The 26,261-nt window shown below is 39.1% G+C and overlaps 1 protein-coding gene across 7 annotated transcripts in view; it reads left to right on the forward strand.

Annotated features, from left to right (window-relative positions):
• Window positions 1-2,686: 2,686 nt before the first annotated feature.
• ZNF451 (zinc finger protein 451) overlaps window positions 2,687-26,261 on the forward strand; it is a 79,745-nt gene continuing 56,170 nt past the window's right edge. The window contains exons 1-4 of one of the 7 annotated variants that reach the window (XM_054492434.2): window positions 2,687-3,019; window positions 3,554-3,637; window positions 11,770-11,850; window positions 13,313-24,659. In XM_054492434.2, the coding sequence (XP_054348409.1) occupies window positions 2,999-3,019; window positions 3,554-3,637; window positions 11,770-11,850; window positions 13,313-14,806 (1,680 nt within the window). In that variant the 5' untranslated portion in view covers window positions 2,687-2,998 and the 3' untranslated portion in view covers window positions 14,807-24,659. Of the gene's footprint in view, window positions 3,020-3,553; window positions 3,638-11,769; window positions 11,851-13,312; window positions 24,660-26,261 lie in introns of those variants that run through there. The other 6 variants (XM_054492428.2, XM_054492431.2, XM_054492430.2 and 3 more) reach the window with 6 other exon arrangements.

Below are 26,261 nucleotides of genomic sequence, written 5' to 3' on the forward strand. Positions count from 1 at the left end.
TGCCTATGGCTTTTTTTCTCTTTTGCTACACCAAGCTAAATAAACCTGGCTTTTGGGGACTACAAGCATGTCTGAAATCTCTTGGTGGGCTTCAGAGGATTTTCTTTTTTTTCTTTTTTTTTGAGAGAAGAGTCTTGCTCTGTTGCCCAGGTTGGAGTGCAGTGGTGTGGTCTCAGCTCACTGCAACCGCCTCCCAGGTTCATGCCATTCTCCTGCCTCAGCCTCCCTAGTAGCTGGGACTACAGGCACCCGCCACCACGCCCAGCTAATTCTTTGTATTTTTAGTAGAGACGGGGTTTCACCGTGTTAGCCAGGATGGTCTCGGTCTCCTGACCTGGTGATCTGCCCGCCTTGGCCTCCCAAAGTGCTGCGATTACAGGCGTGAGCCACCATGGCCGGCCCAGGATTTTCTTTTTATTTTCTTTTTTTGAGACAGGGTCTTGCTTTGTTACCCAGGTTGTAGTGCAGTGGTGAGATTAGGTTCACTGAAGCCTTGACCTCTTGGGCTCAAGTGATCCTCCCACTCCAGCCTCCTGAGCAGTTGGGACCACACGCATGTACCACCACACCTGGCTAATATTAAATTTTTTTGCAGAGACAGGGTCTCACTAATGTTACCTGGGCTGGTCTTGAACCCCTGGGCTCAAGCAGTCCTCCTGCCTCCCAAAGTGCTGGGATTATAAGTGTGAACCACCATCCCCAGCCTGGATTTTCTTGTAAACACATAGTCCAGCTGCCCAGAAAAAAAATAAATTACTATTCCTGTTTAAATAGGTTTCCTCTTTCAGGGATGCTTTTCTTGATGGCTTGACATGTGATATGGTTTGAATTTGTGTCCTCACCCAAATCTCATGTGGAATTGTAATCCCCAATGTTGGGGGAGGGGCCTGGTGGGAGGTGATTGGATCATGGGGGTGGATTTCCCCCTTGCTGTTCTCTAATAATGAGTGAGTTCTCACGACATCTAGTTGTTAAAAAGTGTGTAGCACCTCCCTGCTTTGCTTTCTTCCTCCTCTGGCCATGTAAAGAGGTTCCTCCTTCCTCTTCACCTTCTGCCACAATTTTAAGTTTCCCAAGGCCTCCCCAGCCATGCTTCCTGTACAGCCTGTGGAACTGTAAGCCAATTAAACCTCTTTCTTTTATAAATTACCCAGTTTCAGGTAGTTCTTTATAGCAGTGCAAGAACGAATACAACATGGTTCTAATTATCCTATATATTTCTTGAATTTTTGAAAAATATGCTTTGAGAAATGGTAGGTAAACATTTTCAGTGGAGATAAAACACTATAATGTTATCTTGATAGCGTACATACCAAAATTTAAACATTACATTCCCCAATTATTAGACATTTAGATATTTTCCAGTTTTTGCTGTTATAAACAAACCTGCGATGTATCTTCAGGATAATCCCTGCAACTACAGTTACTGAGTTGTATGGTGTGACAAGTTTTTGGGTCTAGCCACATACTGCTTGTTTTCCAAGAATTTTACCCATTAACTCCTGCCTCAACTGATTAAATATTAGAGGACACTTTCACCAGCCCACTAGGAAGATCTTTTAAATACAAGTTTTGCCTACACATTAACGTTTTAAAAATATTTAATTTACATACAGCTTTTGAAGAACTCCCCATGCAGGTCTGTCATTCTCAATTGGCCTCCACACGTCTCAAGCTTACTAGGTAGAAAGTAACTAAAGTCATAAAGCACTTGGTGGAAATGCAGGAAATGTCAAATATTAAACAATAATTACTACAGGCTTAGGCAATCAGATGGTAGTTTTGCATACAAACAAAAACAGGAATCTAAGATGTTAAATAATTTGTGTTTTTTCTTTTGGTTTTTTTTTTTTTTTTTTTTTTTTTTTTGAGACTGGGTCTTGCCCTGTCACCCAGGCTGCAGTGCAGTGGCATGAATTTGGCTCCCTGCAGCCTGGATCTCAATCTCTCGGCCTCAAGCGATCCTCCTACCTAAACCTCCTGAGTAGCTGGGACTACAGGCAAGGACCACTACGCCTAGCTAATTTTTGTATTTTTTGTAGAGGCGAGGTTCCCTCATATTGCTCAGGCTGGTCTCGAACTCCTGGGTTTAAGTGAACCGCCCTTAAGGTTTAAGTTAACCTTACAGCAGTCTATAAATAGATCTCTCATATTGTCTCAGTATATCTGAGAATATTGAAAAAGTGCATTTCAAAATCACTGGCTAGGATTTAGTGATAGGTAGACCTCGGTTCCCTTTCGTATTGGGCCCTGGATTTCCCATCCCTATTTTCTTCCTCAGGTGTATTAATACTGGCAGGGCCTGGGAGACTCACGCTAGGGAAGAGGTGTGTAATGTAAGGACACTTCAGATTCTTTCCTGATCCTAGAATTCAGCTAAACCTCCACATAGCCCCTCTCCTCAAAAATGAGTAAATACATAAATTTAAAAATGAAAGGAAAAAAAGAAATCCGTTCCCACCATCCACCTTCAGGGCTAAAACAGAAAAATCAATGAGCTGCGCTTCACAACCATACCAAAACCAAACAAATACCAACTCAAACCCTCCCTCACATTCTCCCACATCTTCCCAGTGCTTCGCTATCTCACAGGACCCAGCTGGCCCCTGGCTTCGCCCCACTGCAGCTGGCGTCTTTTAGGCGCACGGTTCTTTTCCTCTCCGGCGAGGGGCGGTCTCGGGGCCGATCCGAACTACAATTCCCAGCATCCTGCGCGGCGCGGGGAAGGAAGCCCGGGAATGAGAGAAAGCGGCTCCGGGGGCATAGCGGGCCAGTAAGGGCCGCTCCTCCTTTGAAGAGGTTTTGCGTCTCTTTCCGCCGGTGGCGTCGGCGCTCACGCAGGGGCGGGTCCCGGTAGCGCGAGGCGGTGCAGGGCGGGAAGGGGATTCGTGGCGGCGGCGGCGGCAGGGACAACAGCGACGGCGGCGGCAGGGACAACAGCGACGGCGGCGGCAGGGACAGCAGGAGCAGTAGTGCTGTCAGCGCGGCGGTCGGAGACATGGGAGACCCGGGGTCGGAGGTGAGTAGTCGAGTGAGGGTCCTGGCGTTCTCAGAGGCGAACCGCGAAGGGTTTGTGTTTTCTGCGGTCTGAGGCCTGGTGCTCCGCCGCATCCTCGGGGCGATACCTCTTCAGTGTCTTGGGTCGAGCGCAGCTCTGGGGCCTGGTGCGTGTCTGAGCGAGGAACCCGCAGCAACAATGGCCGCCCGGCCCCCCGCACGGGCCCTGGCGTTCGTTGTGGCCGCGGCTGGGCCAGTGGGAGCGACGTTTTAAGGCAGGATTGCCTTTCGGTATTGAGCTTGCGTTCCTCCTTCTGGAGTAGATACGGGGAATTCTGAGAGGCTGGTAACGCGTTTTCAGCGTTGGGTCCCTGCAGCTCCGCACACGCTGTGGCAAGAGCCGACTGCTCGAGTTCCGTTCCTAGTCGGGTTTCCGTGAAATTGTGCTCAGTTCGTTTTCCTCAAGAGCTCTGTCTTTAATTGTTCCTTTCGGAAACGCTCTCTTCCTACAAGAATGTGGCTGAACGGATAAGCATGTTTTGGCTTGTTTTTATAGATAATAGAATCTGTCCCTCCAGCTGGCCCTGAGGCATCTGAGTCAACAACGGATGAAAATGAAGACGACATTCAGTTTGTCAGTGTAAGTAGCAATGATGATTGGGTTTTTCCCAGAGTAAAAGACTATGGTGGGCCATTATGTAATTTTACCTCACCTGGTCATTTAACGTTTATGAGTGTCTAATACATACTAGACTCTGAAGCATGGCACAGGATTGGGAAATTTACCAAAAGAGCTATCTGAGCCACCCCCGTAGCCATCACAAAGAGCATGTCCTAAAGAACGTGCTGTACACTTAATCTCGCCCCCTGCCTTTCATTTAGACTTAAGATAAAACGCTGGTGTCTAAAACGCTGTTTTGAAAAGGAGCAAGAGTAACTTCTAAAGGCGACACGGAGGAAGGAGCTGCTAATGATGAGCAAGGACGTAGAAAACAGGAAGGGTTGTGAGAGCCCAGAATCTTAGCGTTATGGTGCTTCTAACATGAAGGCAAATAGCTCGAAGATTTCTGTAACCTCTGAGATCATCATGTTACAGCATAGTACAGTTGATGCTCATAATGAAGAATCCTACATCACTGGGAACATGCTCTATTTTTCTGAGTTTCTTCCCTTTGGGACAGTAGTTTTCAAGCCTTAGTAAGTATAAACAGGCCGATTCCTGGGCCCCACTGCAGACCTACCGAGTCAGAATTTCCAGGCGGGGGCCCAGGAATCTTCATTTTCAGACAAGTGCAAGGACATAAGGATTTCTGAGCACACTTTGTACAGCATGGGTTTCCAAAGCAGAAGGGAGTGTTTTATGATATATTTTGGGGTGATTTTCATCCAAAATTATTGGAGTTCTAGAAAGGCTTTGCGTAAAGTGGTGTCTCAGCTAGCTAGGCAGAAAACAGTTCTGTCCCGAACTCCTCTTTTGGAATGTCGTAGTTAGTTGCAGTTTGGTATTCAAGCTGTAGAATTTTTCGTTGAGTGTCTGATATGCATTTATGGTGGATGCTGGGAAACCCTGTAAAATTGGTTATTAAACAGTTTCTTTCCCAGCATTAGGGCCATTTTGGTAATTCACTTTTGTATGGTATTTTAATAGATTTGTTTAGGAGTCCTTCACAAGATTGTTTTATTGAATTTCTTTCCCTTTACCAGTGTATGTTGTACTCTCTCCTTTTCATTTTGATCTTCTACGGATTTGGAGTAGAGGATGGGGGTGAATTGTATCCTGCCCTTTCCTTCACCATGGGCTGAAGTATGTTTAATAACAGGATTCCGTGGCTCTTGAGGACAGATATTTCAGGTTCTTCCTGAATCTTGGTATATTTGTGAAGAGAATGTTTTTCTTATGGTGTTTAGTAGAAATAATACTAGGAATGACATACTTCTTTATGAACTATGGCCCTTTGAGAAACACAAGTAGACTCTCTTAATATTTGAAAAATGTTTTGTGTAATGAATTACAGTGTAGCTTGTGACTAGTTAATGCAGGCTTGAGTTCACCTTTGGTTTAAAGGAGTTTTTAAATTTTATGTTGAATGTAGAGGATCACTTCCGTATTTGCATCAAGAATAAAGAATGTACAATCATTGAATATCCAACATGATACAACTTCTTACTCTTGTTCCCAAATAAAGGTTCAGAGGTTTGACAGCTCCACATGGAGAAGTGAATTATATGTTGTAAGTGTAATTACAATACTAGAAGAAGCCTATTAAAAATTTTCCCTTTACATTTAAGTGGCACCACTTACATGAGAATAATAGCTTAATTATATTTCAAAATATATAGATTCAGAGACAGAATCTTTACTTTTCTTTGTAATCCAATCCTATATGTGGCTCCTCCAGTCAGTAATGCTTATTCAGTAAAGATGAAAAAGTTTGAGTTCTTCAGATAAAAAATGAGTATTGTGATGTTACTTCTTCGTTTTTACGGTTTGGATTTCATAGCTCTTACTAACCTAATTTTCCCACTTTTAGTCCACTTGGTGGCACAGGAGTTATTCTGTGATTTGTAGAATACAGAATCTGAAACTAAACACAGCATGCTGAAGGAAAGGAGTGATATAGATATGGAGGGGAAGTGCAAAAATGGGCCCTCTCATTTAAATTTTATTGAAATATACATAAAAGTGCACAATTCATAAGTATACTTGTTGGATAAATTTTTTCAAAGCCTCATACATCTATGTAAACAGCGCCTAAATCAAGAAACAGAATGCTGCCATAACAAAAACTTCTTATTTAGGTCTGTTGTTCTTATTTCTGTTTAGTAATATCCTTTATTCAAGTACTGTTTTTATATCTTTCTTTGAAATTGCAGATTTTTTATGTGATTTACTTCTAAAAAACTAATAGCTCATGATGTGATAGTTCACAGTGCTGTTCTAGATATGAAGGTAAACAAACTGCTGAGGGAACCTATGGTAATCTTGCTAACAGAACAATACAAGAGATTCAGCTTTCAGCCAAGATTATTGATATAGTGTGGAATCATTGGAAGTCAGTGAAATCAGGATATAATTTCCTAAATAGCTTCAGTACCACATAGGTCAAGTACTAATACTTTAGCTGCAGTAGAAGGGAGTCAGGCAGAAAATAGTATTATTTGGCTGGGTGTCTTGGGGCTGTGATTGGTTCAATAAATAAAAAGTGTTGAAGCTCATAATATGCAAAGCTGTGAGTTAAGTTCCTTAGAGCTACAAAGATTAATTTGAAATACATCTTACCCTTGAGGGTCAGTATTTTAGTGTGAATGATGAGATAGGAGGTGAGAAGTATGTAAATAGTTCTTAGAGGTAGTAGAAAGTTCTTTTATAGAAAGTGCATAGTGCTGTTAAAAAAGGACATAAGACTTGTAGTTTATCATAGTAGTGTTAGTAGTAGTAATAAGTAGTAGTTAGTATTTATATGTGTTTAAAAGGGCATTTTGAGTAGAAGAAACAAGGAAAGGCATCAGCATGGGAAAGCAGAGAGGATTATGTGTAGTTCTGAAAGATTTTTTGTTGTTTTTTAAAGTGGGAAGAGGCGGCATGGGCCAGGTAGTATAGATCTTGAATGTTGGATTAAATTTGAACTATAAAATAGGCACAATTGGAAACTATTTGAAAGGTTGCCTGTCAGGACTGCACAAGTAACCTGTGTCCCTAACTTCTCTATATGGGGGGAAAAAATGAATTATTTAGGGTTTTAGATTTATGTTCAAATCCATATTCTTTGTTTTAGAGAAAACTTTGGTTGCAGTAAACTACCTTTTTAGTAGACCATATTTTGGTGTATTGACATCTCTTTCCAGTTAGTAGGAAATTGGTGTTTTGGCTTAGAGAATCAGTTTTCTGATAACAGGAATGAAAGCTTTTTATTTCATGAAACATATTTTAAAACTTAGAATATTGGTTTAACTGTTTTCCTAAACTGTTTTGCCATGCTTCTACATGTGCTTCTGCCCCTAAATTGTGTGGTATTGGGAATAGAATTCTTTAATTTTTAAATTTTATTTTTATTTAATTTTTATTTCTATTTCAGAGACAGGGTCTCACTCTTGCCCAGGCTGGAGTGCAGTGGTATGATCATAGCTTACTGCAGTCTTAAACTCGTGGGTTCAAGCAACCCTCCCTCCCCAGCCTTCCGAGTAGCTGGGACTACAGGTGCACTCCACCATGCCCAGCTTAGAATCCTTTATTTTTTGTTAGTGGTGCAATAGGGCATGAGAATGATGGTTTACTAGTTGATGGATAGAACAAATGCAAATAAAAATACCTTGTAATTACAGGACCATATGCAGTTATAGTTGTTAAAGATATAAGTAGTAATTATAAATATTATAGCATATTATTTTTCTTGATGTTTTTATTATAAACATAACTTCTTTTGAGAAATTGATAATTTATTTTTCGTCAGTGTTACAAAGTATTCACAGATGGGGTAATAGAGGTAGTCCGTTTTCTCTTAAGGAAGAAAAAATGTGTTGTTTCAGGAACTCAGGTAATAAACATTGATTTAAAAATAGTATTTATGTTTTGAACTACCTCACAATTATAGTGCCTGTACAGCCAGTTGTGTTGAGAGAACCAAGTGTACCTCACTCAGTTTTCCCATCTGTTAAATGGGATTATACTGATAATTCAATATCTCACCTTGTAAAGTAATTTGGGGGATTAAGTGAAATAATGTACATGAAAAGCTTTGCACAAGGCATGGTACAGGGCTCAATAAATGTTATTGATTCTTAGTAAAATAAATGGAGTACTAAATGTTTTACTTCTGTAAGCTCATTATCATGGAAGTTTTTCCATATTCACTGTGAAAATTAGTTAGTGTACACTATTTGTGTATAAGTAATCTTTTCCTTTGGGGTACATTTCTGTCCTTATTTTTCCACTCGATCTCTTTGCCATTTTAGTGATTTTCAACATGATTCCCCTTCTCATTCTACTCTATCACTTAAAGCTCAGTAATTATTTGTTGAATGTATAAATATTCTAAATGACTTCTGTTTTTTCTCAATTTTGGATTATCTGTGATACTTTTTTTTTTTTTTTTTTAAAAGAGATAGGGTCTCACTCTTGCTCAGGCTGGAGTGCAGTGGCATAATCATAGCTCACTGCAGCCTTGAACTCCTAGGCTCAAGCAATTCTGCCGCCTCAGCCTCCCAAATAGCTAGGACTACAGGCACGCACTACTGTGCCCAGCTAATTTATTTTATTTTTGTAGAGGTGAGGTCTCACTACTCTGTCCAGGATGGTGTCAAACTCCTGGACTCAAGTGATCCTCCGTCATCAGCCTCCCAAAGTGCTGGGATTATAGGCGTGATCTACCACGCTCGATTGGATTTTCTATCCATATTTTCCTTTTTTTCTTTTCTCTTAGTGTGAATCATATAAAATTATTGTTCTTCAGTAGTCGAAAAATGTTTGCATATTGGTTTAATGGTTCACTGCAAGAATAAATTTCTGATAACCTTATTTGTCCTTACTCCTTCCCTTTAAATATTACTGCAGCGTTGTTTTTTTTTTTGAGACAAGAGTCCCTCTCTGTTGCTCAGGCTGGAGTGCACTGGTGTGATCTCAGCTCTCTGCAACTTCTGCCTCCTGGGCTAAAGCGATTCTTGTTCTTCGGCCTCCTGAGTAGCTGGGATTACAGATGTGCACTACCATGCCCAGCTAATTTTTGTATTTTTAATAGAGACAGGGTTTTGCCATGTTGGCCCAGATGGTCTCGAACTCATGGCCTCATGTGGTCCACCTGCCTTGGCCTCCCAAAGTGCTGAGATTACAGGCATGAGCCATCCTGCCTGCAGCTACTTTTAAATTCTGTTTTTGATCATTTTCTTTCTTTCTGTTTTTTTTTTTTTTTTTTGAGATGGAGTTTCGCTCTTGTCACCCAGGCTGGAGTGCAGTGGCACAGTCTTGGCTCACTGCAACCTCTGCCTCCCGGGTTCAAGCGATTCTCCTGCCTCAGTCTCCGGAGTAGCTGGAATTAGAGGCGCCCACCTCCGTGCCTGGCTAATTTTTTGTATTTTTAGTGGAGACAGGGTTTTACCATGTTGGCCAGGCTGGTCTCGAATTCCTGACCTCAGGCGATTCGCCCACCTTGGTCTCCTAAAGTGCTGGGATTACAGGCATGAGCCACCGTGCCCAGCCTGTTTATCTTTATTTTTTTCCGGCCCATTTTACTTTTCACCTTGCATCCTGTCATCTTTCATCATCTTCTTTACTTTCTGTGCATGGGAACTCTGCCTCTGTGTATTTCTGGTTACCGGGGGGGTGGGGGGGCGCTTTTGTGGTTTGCTATTTCTGTGGACCTATAATGAAGGTTCCTAATGCATATTTCTTGTAGAGAGCAAAGTAAGATGATTATATCAATGGGCAAAGCTATCATATTTTAATTTTTCTTCTTGGATCGAACATACGATTTTCAGTCTTTTTTTGTGTGTGTGTGACAGAGTCTTGCTCTGTTGCCCAGGCTAGAGTGCAGTGGCACGATCTCAGCTCACTGCAGCCTCTGCCTTCTGGGTTCAAGCGATTCATCTGCCTCAGCCTCCTGGGTAGCTGGGACTACAGGTGCCCACCACTACACGCTACTCCTATTTTTAGTGGAGACAGGGTTTCACCATGTTAGCCAGGCTGGTCTTGAAATCCTGACCTCAAGTCATCTACCCACCTCTGCCTCCCAAGGTGCTGGAATTACAGGTGTGAGCCACCGTGCATGGCCTGCATTCTTCATATCAGATGTAGATTTTAAAGTAGGTGATTCAGCTCTGTTTACCATATATTGGAGAGTATTGCTTCCTCTGTTTCTTTATTTTTTACTTCTGTGTTTATAATTTGAGCAAAAATCTCAATTCCTTTGCTCCAGATCCCTGCCCAGTTTTGTTCTCTTGTTTTATCTTGGTATCTGAATTAGTACCCAAAAGATGGCAGTTTCTTGGTTGAGCAGAAGTCATAGCCTAGGGGAGAAAGAAGCTATCTTTGAGACTGGATGCCTATTCTAGGGAAGAAGATCATTACCTAGATCTCAGCTTCTGTCTCCGGCAGTCAACTTCTACATCCTACAAAATCCTTTCCTCAGCTATTATTTCTTCTGTGTTCCTTTCTTTTGTTTCCAACATACTGGATTTCTCAAAAGAATATGGCCTTTTCTAGTGCATTCTCTAGTGTTTTAGAGCCTGGCTTCTGTGCTCACTACTTTCTTGAAAGTTGCTTTCTCAAAGACATTTAAAAATGTCTGGTTGCCACATTCAGTGGCATTTTATTGTTGCCGTGTTTCTGGCCACATTTAACACTGACAACTTTTTATTGAGGCAATATGATAGTTCAGTTTAGTTCTAGAGTTTAGTAGTCTTCTAGGTGAGCAACTCTCAAGTCTTTATTTCCAGGTATGTTCATACTTGCCAGATTACAGGCCTGCATTTCCAGCTGTCTGCTAGATACACCCTGTGTACCACTGTTACTTCAGCCCATAGGAATGTCAGCTTTCTCTTTCTGCTTTCCAAAGTTATACTAATGGCATTACTATTCTTATAGTCACCTGAGCTTAAAACCTTAGAGATCACTGACTCCTTGTTTTGTTTTTTTAAATAATCTTTTAAATTTATTTTTATTTTATGTATTTATTTATTATTATTATTATTATTATTATTATTGAGATAGTCTTGCTCTGTTGCCCAGGCTGGAGTGCAGTGGCGTGATCTTGGCTCACTGCAACTTCTACCTCCCAGGTTCAAGCAATTCTCCGGCCTCAGCCTCCTGAGTAGCTGGGATTACAGGCACGCACCACTATGCCCGGCTAATTTGTATATTTTTAGTAGAGATGGGGTTTTACCATGTTGGTCAGGCTGGTCTCGAACTCCAGCCTGGCCAACATGGTAAAACCCCATCTGTACTAAAAGTACACAAATTATCCAGGCATGGTTTTAACCTCAGGTGATCCCCCACCTTGGCCTCCCAAAGAGGTGGGATTACAGACATGATCCACCACACCCGGCCTAATAATCAGTCTCTTTTAGTTTTCCATTTTACTTGTATTCTCTTGTATATCCACTACCATACTCTTCTTGCCATCACCACCATTAGTTCTGCATTATCATGTGCCTATACTGATTATCTTGCTTTCCCTGCTCTCCATACTCCTCTATGTGATTGATCTTCTTGAAGCACAGTTCTCATGTTACTGTCTTATTATTATTTTTTATTTTCTTTTGCCTATTGAATAAAATCTAGGCTTTTAAGCCTGACATTCAAGGCCTGGTTGATGAAGAAATTGACGTGGATGGAAAGAAAGAATGGAGAAGAAGTCAGGTTTGATGCTTGACTCTGCAGTGGTGGGTGATGAAGCTGAGCTATAAGTCAAATAATTCACTTTTGAACTTGGATATATTAACAGACTTTTGATACCAATTCTAGGTGTAAAGCACTGGATTATAATATTTGTGTCTTTGTAGCACTGTTCTTATATTAATTTTCCTTTCCTAAGTAATTGACATGGCCCTAATAATCTACAGGGGTGTAGGTACTTCCTTTTAGGTCTTGTCATCATTTTACATTTATATATTTTGAATATTTTCCTCTGCTGCTTTTGTTCTGGTTATTTTCTGCTCTCCACAAAGCTCCCTCTTCAGAGTAATTCTTGCCGTCCCAACCTAAAAAACACTAGTAGGTTTAAATGCTAATTTGGTTTGGATAACTGTTAATGACTTCTAAATTTGCTTGATCGTTTATAGGAAGGACCATTACGACCTGTTCTTGAATACATTGATCTGGTCAGCAGTGATGATGAAGAGCCTAGCACCTCTTATACTGATGTAAGTACATTACATTTGATTTGTGTTTCTTCATTTGTGTCTTTTAAGAGGTATTCTCTAAAGAGAGTTACCAAATCAGTGAAGGCTGTGTTTAGAAATAGCCAGTTCTATTAGAATGGGCTAAAATAGGTTGTCCAAGGAGTCCTTTGCCCAGATCTCCTACTTCCAGTTTTTTTTCTCTACTTTGAATGAGATTATGAAAAAAATGATAATATGACTCTGGGAAATTCAAAGCTTTAGAGGTGATATCTGATAAAATGGAAATGGAATAAAAACTGCAAGCTTATTGATTCCTCTTTCCCTTCTCTTTTCCTATACTTTCCTCAGGTGCCCTATACAACAGGATTCTTTTGTTCCAGAACCACATGACCCCAGAAAATTTGTTTTCTCTTAGAAAAAAGGATATGCAGAGATCCTTTTAGGAATGGAAAGTGGGGGAAGGGTTTATAGGAGATATATTACTTCAGTCATCATCCCTTTAACCTTGTTTGTGCCCCACATATTTGGAGTTATTTATCTTACCTGTAATGTACTGGTTGTAGGTTTGACCCTTGGACCAATACTTCCCTTGCTCTGAGAATTGAACTAGTTGAGTCCTTTGGAACAGTCTTGCCTTTCATTTGTCCTTGCTTTAGCCCAAATTTCTGTTAATGGGCTGTTTTCATCTTGGATTAGAAAACTCTTAGTTATTGTTCAGAGTGGCCACAAACCTCTTGCTCTGTGATATAGGGGATTGAGACTTGGACTTGGAATCAGAATACCTGGGTTTGAGTCCCAGCTTTACTCTTTACAAATTCTGTGACTTTGGATAAATTAAGTAATGTTTTACCCTCCGTTTTTTAATCAAATAATACCTACCTCACAGGGTTGTTGTGAGGATGAAATGAGGTAACAAATTATAACTTCTTATAACTACAAACCATAAAGTAGGACTGTACAACTGGAAAGTTTTGTTATTCGTGGAGAGTGAATGACAGAATTTTCAAAGGTGCTTAAAATGATCTAATAGGGGAGTTTTAGATTTTTTTTTCTTCTCAGTGGAACTTTCCTGAAGTTCTCTTTGCCATCATTAGCTTCTTGCCTATCTTGAGTATAACTAAACATATCTTGAATGGAATATTTTTTTCTTTTATTCTTATGAGTGGTCTCACACGGGACCAAACAGCAGGCCAGCATAGCACCACGTGATCTGAGCTTGTTTTTTACTCTCTCCTTTTTCATAAACAGAGTCCCCCATTAATGCCAGTAGTTGATATTGGGTCTTTGGGGTAGTGAAGTTTGTGGATTTGACTTCTCTGATTCCTTTTGCTGACCTTGAGTGGATTGTATCTTTCATTGTTAATTATAATAATTTAAAAATTGAGTTCTACTTACTGGACATGAATCTCTGCACTTGAAAGTTAACATATTAAAAGCATATTTTTTTTCTTCCTTGGTTTTCTTGTTCATGTGGATAACCCAGAGAATGCCTGAATCTAAGGTGCCATCCTCTGAGAATCATCGCCCAGAAATGTGCTCTAGCTGCAATGTTCCTCTTCCCATTGGAGATAGCAGCTCCTTCTCTGGGAGTTGTTCCAGCAGTCCAGAAAGGATAGTTTCTCAAACTTCCTCTGTTGAGAACCCATTGGAGAACCAGAAAAATGATCAAAATAATTCAGATACTAAGATCTCTGAGACAGAGACCCTTAAATCATCACAGAATTTTCAGACTCTGCCTTCATCTCCACTTCTGGTCCCCCAAGAATCTTTGGCCTCTTCTGAGGTCAAAGAGAATTTACGTATAGATTCTTCTTCAGCTTCACAGCATGGACGGGATGCCATCCTCTATCTCCAGACACAAGTAGCTGAAATGTCCCGAGTGATACGTGATCTGCAGTCCAGGAGCTGTTTTAGATTTCATCATTCTAGGCCAAGTGAGAACTCCTCAGTTCCTTGGGACATCTCCACCTCTAAAGAGGAAAATTTATCCACAGTTGAAGAAGAAACTGATTACAAATCACCATCAGCTGATGACAAAGGGCAGCCATCTGACCCCAGCCAATCTAGTTTCACAGGTCTTTTGAAGAGAATGGAACAAAGAGGTGTTATAAAAAGGGTGACATTACAATCTGAAGCAGAGTCATGTGAAGGGAAACCTGATTGTGTGACTTCTAAAAAACGTTTGGTTCCTCCATTGCATCCTCTTCTGAGAATTGCCACCACTGAGGTTTTTAAAGACCCTGCTGATTGCCATCCTTCTTCCTTCATGGGACACAGGGTATATCCTGTGGCCAAGGACACCTCTCCTTTCCAACCAAACCCACCAGCTGAAGGCCCCATTGTAGAAGCATTAGAACACAGCAAAAGAGGAAACACAACATCCCCTCTAGATTCTACCTCAAAAGAAATGGAGGTCATGGGTTGTAGGTTTTACCATGCTGCCTCCATTGCAGCCCGAGCTGCTAGCTACATGGCCTATATGACTCAATATCAGCGTAAACTCTGGGAAGACATGGAAGATCTGGTTCATGACCCAGAGTTTGATCGTGGAAAAGCAAGATGTATAATATCTGATGGTATGGATGCAGGCCTTTGGCAGCTTTGTACTACTAGGGACATAATGGACTCTGTAGTCAGAGTTATGGCCATGGCCATAGACTATAGAAGGCAGGCCTGGCTTCGACTTACATCTCTCACTAAGAAAACCCAGGAGAAGATCTCCCACTTGCCCTTTGATGGTACTTCCCTTTTTGGACAAGATGTGAAAGCTGTTGTTGCAGAAGAGAACAGTATAAAAGAAAATGACTATAAAGATCACAAATACTATAATCAGCATCGATACTTTTATAGTCATGATCAGAAAGCACATTATCACAATAGAGGATACTCCAAAGGGGATTGGTACAAACCTCGAAACCACCCCTATAGATATAGAAAGAAGGGAGACTCTCCAGAACGCCATGGGTACAAGAATTAATAACCTGTTTTATGTTCAGCAGAATAGTCATTCAAGATCCTAACTATTTTACTTGTTCCTCCTCGTACAAATAGGATCTACACGTAGGAGATCATCTCAAAAACTGAATGCGTGTCTGGAATGATCACAGCTGACATTTGAATTCTAGACTTTTGAAGTATATAATAAAGAAACGCATGACTTACTGGCCAAGTGAGCAGTGGAGACTTTCTTGAAAGGGTTGGACAAATGTTTATCCTTTATTTCTGGTCCAAAAATAAGTGTGGAGGAGGACCACTCAGGAATCTGAATCCTCTTGTGATTAAAGAAAAATATAAAGATGTGTTCCTCAGGAAAATCTTATTTGTAAACTGAGGACTAGCAGATTTTGAATCTAGAAATAATACTAGATGTCTGTTTACTAAGACCAGAGGTAAATCCTTAACTTTTAGGTTATCAGTGCTTCCTTGTTCAGGCTTCAGTTTGACAGATCTTCACAAAATGACACGTCTGTTAAAATGTCTTTATGTCAAGATGGTCAACTCACCAAGAGTTCATACTACTATCAAGCTCTGTGAGACTTCAGAATCAGCCATGAAGCTTTGTGTCAACTGGAATTCAAATCAAATTTTGCCAAATCCAGTTTGCTTCCCCTTGGAATGGCTAGATGTCGCAGGTCTATTATGGACACCAACTGGAAAAAGACTTCTACCTGTAACATCTCTGTAGAAATTACACAGTAACTATCTTCATCAAGACTTTGATGGCCACCATACCATCACTACTCATAAAGCTACATGTGAGAGAATTCTTTGTTGTTATCAATCCTAACAGTCTTTGACCTATCAAGCTCTCATATCAAGCTGTAAGACTGAGTCATGGTAGTCTCTCACTGTAAGCTGGGCCTTTCACCAAGATGGCCTTCTTAAACAACCTACCTTCTAAACATTTAATTCTTTTGAGCTTGATAGTGCATCACACTCTAAATACAAAAAAGATATGCACATCAGTGCCCTGGAAATAAAGGATGTTACACGATCCAGGCATGCACATCTGAACTCCTAAGACCAAGAATTCCAGACATGCCTGACAATCTTGTCCCCTTATTGTAATAAAGAGGGATACCATCAGTCTAGATTTTATTGAGAATCCTTAAGATTTAAAGCATAGCTGTGGATGTAGTGAAGAGAAAAAGCCACACAGCTCTGTTTCTGGATATATAAGCGATGATATCCATTAATGATTTGAAAGGCTGAAATCAAGACTTAAGTGATACGCTCTTGGTTAATTGGTTACTTAATTTAGTCAGATTCTTAGTGTAAGAGACAGCTTATCTTTTTGTTCCCAATTGGTCCCATTAATAGTTTTTCACCATACTGGAACTGGCAGCAGATACCTCAATTATATGTCCCACAGTATCTTCTCTTTAGACTCAAGGTAGTGGATGTATGGTATATCAGCCCTTAGATCCATGTCTTCACAGCATGACATCAGGAATGGAGAATATGTCAAGTTTGAAGGGTCTGAATATATCACCTAGTATTATTTGCTTGGCAGCCAAAAACAGTTGTTTTTATTGACAGACTTAATTCTGTAACTTCTGCGTTTTTTCATCTGCTTGATCAAGGCATTTTGGATGTACTACTAATGGAATGTGGCACTGTTTTACGGTTTATGTGGCTTCTATTCTTGCCACAGTTGTTGCACAGTGGTAATTGACATTTTCTCTGGTGCCACACTTTTTAATAATTTATTGGAAGCTCATTCCTCCTCCCCCATCATAACCATATTCAGCACCCATTTTTAAATCTACTTTTCTTCCTTATTTGTGCTACAGAGGTCGATGGCGTAAATTTTCCTACTTGGAAGAAATTACTTTATCAGTTAATTTCAGGGTACTGTATTGATCTTGTTTGTCCTATTTGTAGATTAAACTTGAACTAGTCTTAATAAAGGGGATATTGTTTTGCAAATTTAGCCCAGTCATGTCAAGAGTTAATATTTTATTTTTCTGTATTTTACTCAAAATTTTATTTCAACTTCTGTAGAAATAGGTCCATGCCAGCGTTCTCTACAAAGTGTCTTTCAAACTAAACCTTAGAAGAATATTGATTACCTGAACAGAAACAAAGGCCTAAGAAATCATACATTTTTGTAGCTTATGTGTATTGCACCAATCAAGCAATCCCATGTGCTCTTGATATTGGCACTGTAGTTTTATCTTAGAGGACTTGCCACTGGAGAACTCAGTGGTGAGAGACCTTGGAAATGTTTTATGTGGCTGCGCGTAAGTGTTTCTGACTGGCTAAGGCTATTTCAGACTTTTCACTTTCCATTTCTCCCCTTTTCCTTCCCTGAATTAGATGCTATGTCATAAACTTGGTGGTTTTTGAAATACTCTTATTTCAAACCTTAAACTAAACCAAAATAAGTTATGCCTGAAAATGTGTTTGTCTGAAACGATTTTGGCACTTCCCTTTAATATGCTTCCCCTCCCCTTTGCCTTTTAAATTGTGGTTAAAAAAAAGAAAAAAAAAGGCACATAAAGCCTAGCACCTTAACCATTTTTTAAGCGTATGGTAGTGTTGACTATATTTGCATTGTTGCGCAGCTCCTCCATTCTTAAATATTTGTAAGATGATGTTGCTGTTCTCTTTTCCTCCTGTGATATTTATGTTGCCCAGTAATAAGTAAAAGTATCCTTTCTTAGTTACTCTAACTGATATGCCCAAGTGTCTCCAGATACTCTGTTTTCCTGGAAGTGTAAAGGTATTGGGAAATCATCAAATTGGTGACCAAGTAGTTCTGAAAGGATTTGACCGTTTAATAGGGATGGGGACAGAATGCAGATCAGGAAGAGTTTTTAGTTATAGATTAGTTTCTTGATTGCAAAAGAAATATCTTTAATGTGTTAATTTTTTATTATTTTAAAATCTCTGGCATACTTGAATGATAATGTTATAAAACTTAAAAGTGAGGATTTGGTCTAGGGAGATTACCCCAATAGAATCAGAAACTCTTAGTCAGATGATAAATACTCATGTTATGCCTGCCATGTTCAGAACCTGCAACAAAATTCTCTACTAGGCCAACCTCTAATGTTTAAATACCTCTAGGTTTTCTAGGAGGCCTTGGAATAGTTGCAAGTTTAATGATCTGGTATTCTCAAAAAGGATGTATCTAATGATCTTGATTCTTCAAAATGTTATTTCTTGATTAGATATACAATGTATACAGAGACAATATGGTTTCTTGTAGTTACTGTGTATAGAGAAGTACTGTTTCCATTTTTATATGAAGTGCCTTTTTAAATTCTACACTTTTCTTTAAAACAGACTTTGATGTCTTGCGTATATTGCTGGTGGTATTTATGTGAATTTTGTACAGTGATTTAATCTTGTAGTTTATTACTCTATCATTTGTACAATTGCACTATCTAAATGTACTCCCTTCTGAATGTTAATTTGTTTTCTTTATAGCACTGTTGATTCATTTCAGAAGGTTGTAGAGTACACCTCCCTCCCCCTTATTTAACTAACTAGACAGTAGTTCCTTTTTATTATTAGTGAGTGGCCAATTTTGGGGGGCCTTAAGGCAGCTTTGTTTTCTATAGATATGCTCTAGGTTTTCTGATTGTCTCATATCTAACCTTGTTCTTAGCCATGATAACACAACTTATATTTGATAAGTGGATGTGTTTACTTGGTTAGAATAAGCAAGGACATTTTTAAAAAGCAGTAAATTTGCTGACACTTTATCTTTTTTTTAAAAGAATGAATGACAGCTTCCTTATCAGTATAATTACATTTAAACTTTTTTTTTTAAACCGTGTGGCAGCTTCTTTATCAATCAGTATAATTCCATTTATTTACTCAGCCCCCAAAATGACATTTTGAAGGGAGCATAAACTCTTTCAGGCTACTTGGACAGTATTTAGTATTCCATATTAGTACTACACTAATAATTTACTGAGTGCTACCTAAGTGACCTGATTGATAATGTCCTTAAGGACCTGATACATCCAGGATAACCTCTCAGGTACTGTAAACAAGGAGGTTGAAAAAGACACATTCCAGAATCCCTTCGTCTGGTAAAATTGGATACTGATGTGGATGGACATGACATTCATTATTCTTGAAGATATAACTAGTTGACTGGGATTCTGATGAAGGTTTCAAATTATGAATTAGATCTTTGTAGAAGTAGTTTAAAGATTGCAGTAAGTGAAATCTTTTTTTTTTTTTTTTTTTTTTTTTTTTTGTTGAGACAGTTTCGCTCTTGTTGCCCAGGCTGGAGTGCAATGGCACGATCTTGGCTGACTGCGACCCCCACCTCCCGGGTTCAAGCAATTCTGTCTCAGCCTCCCGAGTAGCTGGGATTACAGGCATGCGTCACCATGACCTGCTAATTTTGTATTTTTAGTAGAGACGGGGTCTCTCCATGTTGGTCAGGCTGGTCTCAAACTCCTGACCTCAAGTGATCCGCCCACCTTGGCCTCCCAAAGTGCTGGGATTATAGGCGTGAGCCACCGCGCCTGGCTGTGAAATTTTTTTTTTTTTTTTTTTTTTTTATGTGAGGCATATTTTGCCACAGTCTCGCACTGTTTAGGTTCTCTTTTGGAATTTATCATTCTGTATTTAATGTTAGTGGCTAGTCCAATAATTGATTGTCTCATCTGTATGCATCTTATGCATGTGATTCAATTGACTAGATCAATTCTGTGTGGTTTATCATAGTAGATACACAAACCAGTCTTTATTTTTTACTTAAGAAAATATATAAGTGGAAGTTATCAGTAAACTGGTGATTATTGTATTGAATGCAAATCTTTTTATTATTTTTCCAGATATATTGAGTTTTATAAACCATTAAAATATTATTTTATGAAATTTCCCTTCCTGGATGAACAGAATATTGTTTTATTAAATCTTCTCTTATTAGTGGAATATTTTTGTACTTCTTTGTCTTTTCATTTACTTGTTTTTTGTTATAATGAAAACTTTAGTAGTGTTTGGTACCATTGAGATAACTTATTACCGGAAATTGTGTTTGCTTCCTGTGGGATATATCTGGAAGTGGTCATAGTCCAACCATGTCCTTTTGATGTTGTTAGCATATCAGTTATTCTATGTATAGATCTTTTCTTCTCCTGTATTCAACACCTCTTTCTGAAAGGATGTCTGATCTTCCGATAATCTCTTCGATGTAGATGATATTTTTTATTCTATCAGTGTATACTAGACAAGATTTTGATGTGGCTTTGTATTTGTATATTTAAATACCATGTCTTTAAAGCATTATTAGAAGAGATATTCTAGTTTCTTCTAATGTCCCTTTTAAAAAAAAATATAGCCAGTCCAGTATCTCAAACTACTTTGATTTTTGAACTTAAATCAACTTTTAGTGCTACCTTGTTTAATGGTAGTATTATTTTCTCATTTCTACATGTTCACACAAGTTTATTATATATAGTTTATGGTCAGATGTATCTTATAAAAATTTTGAAGCCCATCCCCATGGATTTATTATAATACAGCTCTGATATATCTTAAAGTTAACCCGTTTTCCGTAGATGTTAAGGGCTTTACTGGTTGAGGTAACCTATTTCAAATGGTCTGTTGGGTTTTGTGATACCTTGTCAAGAATTCAATAAGAATTCTCAGGTTGTCTGTATTTTCTTTTAGGACTTTGGAGATCTCTCAAGTTGTATTGTTTTCTAGTATTCCTGAGTATATTCCTTTGGTAACATGAAAGTAAATAGTTTATATTTGATGATTTTTTTTTTTTTTTTTTTTTTGAGACGGAGTCTTGCTCTGTCACCCAGGCTGGAGTACAGTGGCGAGATCACGGCTCACCGCAAGCTCTCCCTCCCGGGTTCACGCCATTCTCCTGCCTCAGCCTCCTGAGTAGCTGGAACTACAGGCGCCCGCCACCACACCCGGCGAATTTTTTGTATTTTTAGTAGAGATGGGATTTCACCGTGTTAGTCCAGGTGGTCTCGATCTCCTGACCTCGTGATCCACCCACCTTGGCCTCCCAAAGTGCTGGGATTACAGGCGTGAGCCACAGTGCCTGGCCTGTATTTGGTGATATTTTTAAAAATTCTACTTTGACCTTAAGTGCTTCAAGAATTGTGTTCAGTTAGTAGTCCTTTTGTAAGACTAAATTTCATATGCTATCTTTGCTCCATGAGCTATCATAGTACTGTTTTCTTTCATTACCCGTAAGAGTGGCTCTATCACAGCATTCACTTAAGGGCTACAGTTAGACCTCTTGTTAACTCCTACTTTTATCTGTGATGGCTGTGTTTCACACTACCTTGATTTATAAATGTAGTAATGTGTTAAATAACTATATGTTGTGGTCCCTTAATACCTCTTTTGATTGATGAGGTAACAGTGATGTGGATGATGAAATAAAAACGTTTCCCCAAGTCACTAAACACAGTTTTCAAGTCATTTTTTTTTACATATTTAATTTACATTTAACTACTGTTAGGTATGCAGCCTGTTCCTTTTTGCCTTTGGTAGAATATAGTTATATAAGTAGTTTCATTTAGATTCTTGGGACAGAACGGCCTGTGTATTGATCTTTCTTTAATGGCTTGGAACAGCTTCTATATATTCTAACAGGTCTTGGAAGCATGTTAATATCCGTCTAATTGTCATCTTCCTGCCTGTGAAGGCAGTAGAAGAAAGAATCTACATTTGTATAGTCTGTAGTACAGGCTCTGTGCTGGTTGCAAGGCACTCTTGAGAGAGAAATTCATTCTTATTTTGCAGAAGAAGAACTGAAACTTCATTAAGTCATTAAGCAACTTGCTCAGGTGGTGGAACTGAGCTTTAAATATGGACTTTTTCCAGTCTCAATTCAGCATTATACTAGGCTGCCTCCATGTGTTTTTCGAAGCCCCTTCAAGTTTTACTTCTATGGTAAACTAATTTTACATACACAAATCTTTTTGTTTTCTGAACTTCCCTTATGACTCTACTGTCACCCCACTAGTATTTGATGTTTTAGGTATTAACTAATTCCTGATTATTTTACTTGTCATCCTATCCTCTTAGTTCTCCCATTGAGATTTCACTGTGCTGGACTAAGATTATTCTTGATTCATAGTCATTGGTTTCTGTTTCCATTCATTTTCAGCGCTGATTATGTTAATCGTATTGCTTGGGTTTTTTCTTTGTTCTATGTTGTTTATTACATTCATTTTGTTTCATATACACACATTTTTTTTAAACTGGCATTTTGAGGATGTTGGTTTAATGGAAGGAAAAAGGAATGGTGCAAAACATATGGTATTTGAATTCCAAAGACCTTGACCCTCCGTATTAGCAAGTCACTTATTTTCTGAGCCTCAGTTTTCTTACTCTCAAATGAGGTAATATCCGAAAGTACTTTGAAAACACTAAAGCCCGATACAGATTTCCTTTTTCAAGTAATTGTGCTGTTTCTATTCATATTGGATATGGTATTCTATGGTATTGGCTATAGATACATACATTTTAAAATGTATTTAACAGCATGTAAATGTTCATTTCATGCCATGTGATCATGTTCCCCCTTTTATGATTTTTTAAGGCTGTCTTACAAGCCTAACAGTGTACTAAGTCATTAAAAGATATATTTAAAGTAAAATAGTCTCTTTTCTCAAGTACAAGCTAAGAAATGCTCATAATAAACAATAAAATAAGAGAATGTAGAATGAAGAGTTAGAGTGTATATGTATGTGTATATAATTTTTGATAGATGGTGTTTTGTTATTTATATCTGTGTTGAAAACAGTCTTTTAGTTTGTCAGACATCTTTTTAAGTACCTGCTATGTGCAGGCAGGTATTGAGAAAGGTCTGAGAATACTGAGGGTTAATAAGAGATAGTATATTCTCAAGAGAAATAAATACCACTAAAGTATAAGAGCAGATGTCCTTTTTGGAAGAATGCCTGTGGTGATGGAATAAGAAAAGCCATATAGAGGGGTGAGGAAAAGCTTTTCTTAACAAGTGTGTGAGCTGAGTTTTGGAGGATGATTAGGCAAGAGTTAGTTGGCCTGGTGGAGAAACAGGAGCCAGACATTCAGGTGGAGGAACGGGAGTGTGGAACAGTGTGGGTAACATAATGGGGTGTGTCTGGTTTCAGAATTATAAGAAATAGTCTTTAGGGGGAACAGAAATGAAGGAAACTAAACAGAAGATGATAAATTATCTGTGAATATGTACTGGTTCCTACATATTCAAAGTGTGCTAAGTTTGTATAGCCATTACTTGTAAGGTTCTAGGAGTTGTCTCTCTTGGGGTTGGTTTGTACCATAGTCCATTATGTACATCTAGAACAATTCTTTCTTTCCCGGAACTGAGCCCAAGGTGGGCTTTCAACAGTGCACCTCTGGCTCTGGGGCAGCTCAAGCAATCAGAAAGAACAGAGGCACTGGTAGAAAACAACTCTGAGGATGAACAGGATAATGTTCCTGAAGTGGAATGTGGTATCCCTTCATGGTTAAATGGTTGCATACTTCAGGGTCACCTATGGAAAGGTGTCCTCAGGGTAGCTAAAAGTGGTTAATTTCCTTGTGTTTTGCCTTACAGATCATTTCTAGGTGGACTTGGGGAAAATAAAGATACTTATAAAAATATTGCTTCATTGGCATTTGGAGGTGTTGTATTGAAGGAGGAAGTGGGTTCCTATCACCAGAACCCTCTCTAGGTGATTCAGATATATCTAACTGCAACCTCCACCTCCCAGGTACATACTGGCTAACTGCAACCTCCACCTCCCAGGTTCAAGCGATTCTCCTGCCTCAGCCTCCCAAGTAGCTAGGATTACAGGCGCCTGCCACCATTCCTGGCTAGTTTTTTGTATTTTTAGTAGAGATGGGGTTTTGCCATGTTGGCCAGGCTGGTCTCGAACTCCTGACCTCAAGTGATCTGCCCACTTTGGCCTCCCGAAGTGCTGGGATTGCAGGCGTGAGCCACCGTACCAGGCCGCATTCCCACTTTTGCTTTTATTTTCTCTACAGTTCATCCTTTTTTTTTTTTGCCTTTTGTGCCAGAGGTGGAACAGTGGCACTCAGGGTTAAAAAACTCCCTTTTGCTTTGTCACACTTCAGAGTTACTGTGTTTTGTTTTGTTTTGTTTTTTGTTGTTTTGTTTTTTTTTCGTTGAGACAGAGTCTCACTTTGTCGCTGAGGCTGGAGTGCAGTGGTGCGATCTTGGCTCACTGCAACCTCTGCCTCTCGGGTTCAAGTGATTCTCTTGCCTCAGCCTCCCGAGTAGCTGGAATTGCAGGCACCTGCCACCATGCTCAACTAATTTTTGTATTTTTCGTAGATATAAGATTTCACCATGTTGGCTAGGTTGGTCTTGAACTCCTGACCTCAGGTGATCCACGTGCCTCGGCTTCCCGAAGTGCTGGGATTATGGTTGTGAGCCACCATGCCTGGCCGTATATTTTAAAAATCTCTTAAGGTCCAGTTACTATTATATTTTGGTCCTGTACTGAAGGAGGATGTAAGTCATTTTCCTAAAATGATTTTTATAGAGATAGATGTTGGCAGTTTACTCAAAAGAGAATATAGGAAAATCTTTTTTAACAGGTTTGGTGGGACTAGCCTTATTAACTGAATAAAGTACTTTACAGAATGGGGTATATCTATATGTATGTTTTAAGATTTGTTCATACAAAGCAGATGTTCTGTGTACTTTGTATTTGTAAACTAATTGGGGGTGGGAAGGAGATTGCTTTGTAAAGAGGGTTTCCTGGTTCTAAAACTTTGCTGCTGGAGATGGTAAGATGGTAAATAAATATTGTACTGTTATGCTGCATATATCTCTTCTGCTTTATCTGTATTTGCATATAAAATTCTTGAGAAAAACCATTGCTTTTCTAAGTGTTATTTGGGATATGGTTTGAGTTATATAAGTTGAGTAGAAGGGGCTTCTGGTAAACAGAACTTTGGGGGTTGGTGCAAACTTCAGACCAAACTATGGATTGAAGCTTTAGGATGGGCAATAATAAGCAGACTTTGAAATTGGGTTTCTATGAAGTAATCCATTTGTTGCAGGAATTCTGTTCAAACCAAATGCGCTAGTCAGATACCATGATGATGTGCAAAGTTAATTCTTTTGCAGTTGGTTGTTCCTTTGAGCTTTCTTTGAACTTGGAGTCCCTTACATATAAGATAGAGGTGATGAAAGAAATAGTCTCCAGTTGGTACTCCTCTGGATCATCAGTGCCAGCTGATGTTCAGGGAGATATTATGACTGTAAATAAACCTGCCTTGGATTGTTTTGTGTATATCCCCTCACCTTATTCTTTACCTTCTTCCCTCCTACAAATTGCATCTTTTTCTATTACTGGCTTTTTCAGTAGCCAGAAAGTGCCTGTGATGAGTGAGATAGGAAACTGGGTTGTTGTGGTCACTTCTCTGGGTAGTAACTGTTCTTGCAGAGTGCTTTCTTCCTAGGTTATATCACCGTGTGTGGTATATGGAGCAAAATCGTTCCATTTCACAGAGAGGTCTAGTGACTTCATGTTCATAATATATTCATATTTCTATTAAAGTAATTGTGTAGAAAATATAAAATGGAAGCTTTTTGGTTCATCAAGAACTAAAGTGCTTTTTGAAATTAGTAATAATGATTTACAAATATAAGTCATTTGTTTATCATTAAAAAGCCACAAAGTAGTACAATGCAATGAGCTATTGTAAAATAATTTCTTCTATGAAGCCCAGCTTTTTGTTCTTTTTTCTTTTTTTTAAGCCTTTATTTTAGGTTCAGGGGTACATTTACAGGTTTGTTTTATAGGTAAACTTGTATCACGGGGGTTTGGGGTACAGATTATTTTGTCACCCAGGTACTAAGCGTGGTAAACTGATTGTTATTTTTCTGGCGCTCTCCCTCCTCCCACCCTCCTCCCTCATTCAGGCCCAGTGTCTGCTGTTCCCCTATTTGTGCCCATTGGTTCTCATTATTTAGCTCCCACTTATAAGTGAGAACATGCAGTATTTGGTTTTCTGTTCCTGTGTTAGTTCACTAAGCCCTCCAGCTCCATCCATGTTCCTGCAGAGCTGCAGAGGACATGATGTCATTCTTTTTTTTTTTGGCTGTATAGTAGTCCGTCGTGTATATGTACTACATTTTCTTTACCTAGTCCTGCTTTTTAATATTGTTTTCTAGAAATTGCTTTGCAAAAGTAAAATCACTCCATTAATTCTGCATTCCCTTTGAGTTGATATTTGCAAACATTTAAAGTAACTGATTTAGCTAGTTATCACAATAAGTTACTCAGAGGCTCAACTTTTCGGCGAGTGATGTATGAAGAGTAAAGTGAAAGATCTGCCTGAATTTAATATTTGTAAAAAATATACTCATGGGTCTTTTAAGAAATTTTTTTTTTTTTTTTTTTTTTTTTGAGATGGAGTCTCTCTCTGTCACCCAGGCTGGAGTGCAGTGGCGCAATCTCTGCCCACTGCAA

Source organism: Pongo pygmaeus, chromosome 5 (genome assembly GCF_028885625.2).
Source record: "Pongo pygmaeus isolate AG05252 chromosome 5, NHGRI_mPonPyg2-v2.0_pri, whole genome shotgun sequence".
NCBI classification, from domain to species: Eukaryota; Metazoa; Chordata; class Mammalia; order Primates; family Hominidae; genus Pongo; species Pongo pygmaeus.